The 6,493-nt window shown below is 50.9% G+C and overlaps 1 protein-coding gene across 1 annotated transcript; it reads left to right on the forward strand.

Moving 5' to 3' along the window:
- The first annotated feature begins 1,061 nt into the window (after window positions 1-1,061).
- On the forward strand, window positions 1,062-4,811 carry HOPX (HOP homeobox). Its single transcript, XM_009814900.2, has 3 exons — window positions 1,062-1,113; window positions 1,388-1,563; window positions 4,116-4,811. The coding sequence occupies exons 2-3, from the start codon at window positions 1,420-1,422 to the stop codon at window positions 4,191-4,193; spliced, it is 222 nt and encodes a 73-aa protein (XP_009813202.2). The 5' UTR covers window positions 1,062-1,113; window positions 1,388-1,419; the 3' UTR covers window positions 4,194-4,811.
- The last annotated feature ends 1,682 nt before the right edge of the window (window positions 4,812-6,493 follow it).

Consider the following 6,493-nt stretch of genomic DNA (forward strand, 5'->3'; position numbering starts at 1 on the left):
CAGGGCAGGTCTGCAGCAGAGGAGGGGAGCGGATGGCCCAGAGGAATCCCACAGTGGGCCAAGGGCTCCTGGCAGCACTGGAGAGCCAGCAACACCAACGGGCCCACCTGACAGAGATGGGCCAGGCAACTCGGACAGCAGGAGAGCAGATCAAGAAAGGCCACATTTTTGCATCCAGCTCCTCCTCTGCCAACACCCCACAGGTTGGTTTCAGAAACATCAAGATGATTCAGTGTCAAGGGACTTCTGAAGTTGTGGGGGCAACGCCTCGTATTTTAGTTGACTGAATTGGCAGGCTTGACCCTCTGCCACACAGGCGCAAACTTGGAGCCCTGCAGAAGAGGGGCATGGGACTTACCCAAGGTGTACTTACTTGTTTTGCTTGTGCTTTTGTGCCAAGTATGCCAGAGATTCGTGCAAAGCACGAGTGGGACAAACATTACTCTGGAGGAGAATGTGGGCTCCTTGCTTCTGCCATTGCAGGGAGCACCTAGCTCAATGCCGATGGCAGTGAGCACTTGGGCAACGGACATGCATGAGGTACAGTCCTCTGAGGACTGACCCTTCACTCACTGAAAAACAAATAAACAAACAGTTCAGCCATGCTCAGGAACAACATGACTAGCTGTTCATGCCCATGCATGATAACGTTAAATATTAGTAAAAACAAAGCAGCTCACCTGCTCATCGCCAGCTTTGTGTGATGTCTGCCCATGCTGCTAGGAGGAGGACCAGGACATTGATCAAGAGGGAAAATGGGGCGATTGCTGGGTCCAAGCCCACACTCCCAAAAGATCCTGCATCCTCCGATTTGTGATTCCCCTGCACAAACTTGCCTGGTGGCTGGGGAGAAGGAAAAAAAAAACAAAACCACTAGGCTGGATGCCAGATACTGTCCCCTTACCCAGGGGATAAATAATGGTATTTAATTAATGTCTTTAAATTAACCCCCCCCAACATGCCCATTGCTGTGACATCACTCCAAAGTGACGCCCAGGCCTAAATACGGCTGTAAACAGGAATCGTCCCCGCGGGAGTCACAATGGCTATAAATACAGCAACAGGGGAGCGCTGAGCAGAGGACAGGCTGCAGTTTCCTGCCAGCTAAGGATGGTGAGACAGCTCAGCTGGGTGCTGTCGGCGTGTGGTCGCCACAGTGCAGAAACTGAGGCAGGAGTTGCTGGGGGGCTGGGGCTCCCAGCTGAGCTCCCCAGCATGCCTTTGGAAAGGGAGTTGTGCCCTGCCGTGGCCAGAGGCCAGTGGGAAGGGGGGAGCTAGTGGGGACAGGGGGAGCTAGTGGGGACAGGGATGGCAAATCTGGGGCTCACCAAGTGTGGCCCCACAGGCCACTCCCAGCTTGGGCAATGACACCAGCCCCTCTCCGCAGTGCCTGGCCCCATAGCCCTGTCCCAGGAAGAGATGGCCACGGAGAAGCCAGTGACTCCCACTGAGGAGCAGCTGGAGATCCTGGAGTACAACTTCTGCAAGGTGAACAAGCATCCTGACCCCACCACGCTGTGCCTCATCGCGGCCGAGACCGGGCTCTCCGAGGAGCAGACCCTGGTGAGTGTGCGCCCCACGCCCCGGCTTTGGCACTAGCCCTGCTCCCCCTGCATGCCTCCGTGCCCCACACGCTCCCCCCGCATCTCTTGCCTGTCCTGTCCCTGGCTCTCTATCATACCCCCTGCTCCCTTCTGTCCCACCACATGCTCCCTGCTGCAACCCCTGCACCTCTCATGCTCCCCCCACACCCCCTGCACCCCTCTATGCCCCATACACTTCCTACTTGCATTTCCTGCACCGCTCTGCACCCCGCATACTCACTGCACCCCATACTGCACCCACAAGTCTCCTCTGCACCTCTGCAACCCACAGCGCACCGCCAACCCCACACTGCACCCACAGAGCTCTACTGCACCTCCCTGCACCCCACATCCTCCCTGCACTGCACTTGTTCCTGCTCCTGTGTCCCCAAAGCCCCTTCCCCTGTAATCGCAGCCCCTTCATCCCACAGCTGTGGCCTCCTGCACAGCAGCCCTGTGCCCCACTGAGATCCTTGCACCCCCCCTGCCCGGGAGCCCCATCCCCAGCCTGGTCTTGGAGACCAGGCTAATGCTTCCCGCAGCCAGAACAAGGGCACACCCTGAGGGTCACTGGCTGGCTGTGGAGCCCTGAATATACAACCATGCATGTTGTTCTTTCCTTCCAACCCATTTCTGATAGCCTCGGGTGCCCAAACCACTGCTGGCTTTATAGTCTGAAGAAACTACAGTCATTTTAAAACAGATACAGGATAAATGCAACTCCTGCAGATGTGCTGTGGGACATGCTCAGGCTGTGCACGTTCCCCCTCACTGCAATTAGCTAATTCAGCGTCCCCAAGCCCAGATGTCGGGCAAGTCTGTCAGCCTCTCCAGGAGACACAGAGACCTGCAAATGTCCCTCCACAGGGACGGGCTGCCACTGTCTGGGGCTTCCACTAAGCCCTGTGCTCCATTTGGCTACCTGCAGGCTACCCCAGGCTTCAAAAGCAAACGTCTCCTTCCCAATTCCTCCAGGTTGTGGTGCAGCCAATTTTGATGCAGGTGTTTTATAAGCCTTGAGACCCATAGCAGCATTGATGGGTATAGAAAGAAATCCAACCCACTGAAAAGTCAGAAGCATTTTGCAGAGAGCTGCCAAGCCTGGCTCTCCCTGGGCAAAGCCAAAGGGATATGAGAGCCGAGCAGTCAATGCGAGCGTTTAGCCTGTCCCAGGGAAGGATGCTGGTATAACATCCATTGCACTGATAGTCCTTGGCTGGAGTGGAAAAGGAGACCCCTCCTCTACTGTGCTTTGGGGACAGGTGGGTACCGCTGCTTGTTTGAGGCAGCAAGAAGGCAGTACCCCTGAAATACCTTTTCCTCCTTAGAAATGGCACTGCTCCATTTTTTTTCCTAAAGCAAATTGTAAACACAAGCCATATACGCCCAGGACACATCTGGAGATGTCTTAAAATCTTCCCTGACAGCCATCTTTTTCCACAAATCCAGGGTGTTCCTAAAGATGTTCTGGAGATGAAGGTCACGTTAGGGACAGGATTGAGACTGGGATGGTGAGCTGCAAAGTGCCTGCATTGCGTACAACATAGAGAATCATCGTTCCTGACATCTGGAGTGCTTTATCGGCTAGATATAGCAGACATCTTAATAAAAAATTTAGTAAAAATGAGATGCAAAGAGGTACTGAGTCAACAGGAGGTGATGGTTTAGGATAGGAAGTGAAATTTTGGGGAGGAGGCTAGGCAGGCAATGATCTGACTGGATGTGGTCCAAGGCAGTGCTAGTGCGAGAGCCACTTGTAGAGAGCACCGTGGTTGTATCATTACGGACCACAATAGCTTCAAAAATAGCCATGAACAAATATAGCAACAAAATGAGCTGCAACAAAGCAAATCACAGGCACATTCCCAAACAAAAGGCTGAGCTGTGCTTCTGGCGCACAAGCTATATCCCTCCTCTTACAGAGGTAGCTTGGCTTTATGCAGCTGCATTTTACCTAACACTTGAAATTGCGGCTGTGTTGAAGCAGCATCAGCAGCTCTGGGAGTTAGCTTAGAGATGCTAAGTTACTATAGAATAACGTAGCCATGCATATTTCTTGAAGACTTTTTTAAACCATTTTTTAAATCTATTTGTTCCTAAATCTGCTGAGAGCCCTTAGTTGTCCCTCTCATCCTTTCTGAAGCCGGTCAACTTTTGATTCCTGTCATTTTTAGACCTGCAGTGATTGTTCCACTGCTCCAGCCATTGAAACAGATGCCATCCAGCAGCTCCTTAGCCAATCTCGTACTCTGTTTGCAAGAAAAACCTGGACTCACAGCAATAAAACGAGGGCTGGCCCATGCTGTCAAGGTCTGAAGCGAGCAAGAGAAATGAGTTTGAAAGAGGTGCACACACGGGTAACAAGACCAGTCGGTCAGGAATGGCTATCCTGCTGCCTGTACTGCCTGGGAACAATGCAGCACCTTGTTACAAGACAGCAGTGCCATAAGCTTCCCTTGCCTGGTCCCACGTGCTGACCACGTCTGCACCTTTAGCAAAGGGTTCACTCAATCTTTTTTTTTTTTCCTCCAGAAATGGTTCAAGCAGCGCCTGGCAAAGTGGAGGAAGTCTGAAGGGCTGCCCTCAGAAAGCGGGTCTGTCAGGGACTAGAGGATGCTGCTCCAACCCCCATGCCTGCTGTAAATGATGGTGAAGCTCATCAGAGTGGGTTTCCTTGGGGTTCTTCTGTTGCAATAGGTTTTGAGATACAAACTAATACCCTGCTATTTAACATAAGTTTTATTTAAAGTGTACATAACCAGGAAAAAAGTATTCTCTATATATATGTGTATACAGTTTCTGATGGCTGCATAACCTGTCTAGTCATCCCCATCCATTAACAGCAGCTGCACAGGGCAAGGCAATCTCATGCCCTTGTCCCAGGCTTCAGAAAAACTGCCATGAAAAATTAAAACATAGAAGGGGGGAAAAAAGATTTCTTCTCCTTATGATCCCCAGAGGCAAAGTATGTGTGCTAGCTTTAACATACAGATCATCCAGAGAGGGGGCACCTGGAAAAACAGATGTGTTGTTCAGGTGATGTTGCTTAGCTCGAGATGCCCGAGTCAGCTCTGGATATTGGCAAACCAAGTGCTTACACCGTAATCAGACCGAGCCAAGCCCCCCTTGAATGCATTTCTCACATTTCTGTTAAAGGTCACCAAAAAGAAAGAACTGGTCTTTTTTCTTTTTTTCCAATGCGTTAATTAAAAAAAAAAAAAGTTTTGTCGATGAGAGGAGCTGTGTTATGCCACTGCTTGTGCTCCCTGCCCCAGTGGCAGGAGGCAGACTCCTCTGGGAGAGCAACACTTCTCCAAGGCAGCCTCAGTGTGCACCATGAGTTTTCCCTCTTGGCACAGGGATAGCCCACAGAAATGGTATCCTCCTCTTCTAGGGCACCCAGGAGTCCCTGGCAGCCCACACAGCCCCACACACACCCCAAGCCCCAGGGTGGCAGAGGCTGGTGGTGCTGGGGTTCCTGGGGGGCGGTGGGAGTGGGGGGGTGGGGGGGCAGGGGCACGCAAGACCCCAGCCTCCTTCTGGCCATTCTCAAGCCTGAGGGACACAGCTGTGCTGGGGCTCTTGCACAAAGCCCAAACTCTTATCCATCCTGGTACAGGACAATGCACGGGCTAAAAAATAACCAGCATCATTGCCTAGTGACCTTACCTTGTTCAAAAGGGTTAAAAAATCCCCTGCTTAGTGGATTACTGAATCAATTAGTGGATCCTCTGAGTAATCCTCTTCTGATTTGTGGTCACCTGCCTCTACTCCTTTGGAAGGGAAAATCAGCTTAACACAGGGAAGATTAAGATACACTGGCACTGAAACTGCCACACACTTTCATTTATGGTTTTTGTCCCTTGCTGGAGAGCATCTCTCTTGCCTCAGTATCTGCAGCCCATCACCAGTGGTTAGGTTGCCAGTGCAAAGCATGCCAAATTCGCAGGAAACAGATAAAAGCAGTCTCCCTGTGCCATGTCCTACACAGGCTGTGTTGTTCCCCTGCAATCCAGCTGCCAAACTCACTCACCATCAGACCCAGCTGGAGCTCAGAGTTCATTCTGCAGAGTCTGGCAATGATATCTGTTTTCTTCTTGGTCTTTGCAACATGCCTTCTCCCTTACACTGAGGGGAGCTCTGCTTTTTTGAGTTAGGCTCCAAAAATCCCAATGCAGAGCTCCGTTAACTTTGCGCAGGGTCACACAACTGAATATCTGAACCACACAGAATTAACCCACCTGTGTAACTTGTATCAAAGATGCATGCAAAGCAAAAGGCTGGATCTGCCCGTTCTCCAGGCATTCGAGAAAATGGGCCCCAGATCCAAGCCAACTCAACGCACACGCTACCCCAGCATTTCCAAAGTCTGTACTAAAGTTTTCCACCTTATCAAATCCAGCCCTGGATCTGGAATTTTGCAGTCTTTTGTGTTTCTACTCCTGTCACAAGCACAAAACTTTTAGTGTCACTAAGCAGATCTCTAAACTTCAGAAAAAAATTTGAAACCCAAGGTCAGGAGATGTGTTGCATCAACCTACTGCATGCCGTTGGCTTTGGTTTGCCACACTTTATGTGAAAAAACAGTTCCTGTGCTGGCTTCCTCCAGCAGTTGTTTCATCACTTCTTTAACTATTACAGCAAAAAAATAAGAAGAGTGATAAACTCCAGACATAATCCATCCTAGGGAGAGAGGCTTCCCACATTAGGTCAAAGTCTGCTCACTTCCCCTGGTGACTATTCTGTTCTTAAGGAATGACCATTTTATTTAACTCCCCAGACAGCCCCTGTAAAAGTGGCTGCTCGTAAGAAAATGTTCCTGCTGGGTGCTGCCTCTGCGCCGTGTTCAAGCAGGTTTTCCAGCCACAGCACAGCCTAAAGAGGGTGATGTTCCAAGGGGTGATGAGGGC

The sequence above is a fragment of the Gavia stellata genome, chromosome 5 (assembly GCF_030936135.1).
Source record: "Gavia stellata isolate bGavSte3 chromosome 5, bGavSte3.hap2, whole genome shotgun sequence".
Classification (NCBI taxonomy): Eukaryota; Metazoa; Chordata; class Aves; order Gaviiformes; family Gaviidae; genus Gavia; species Gavia stellata.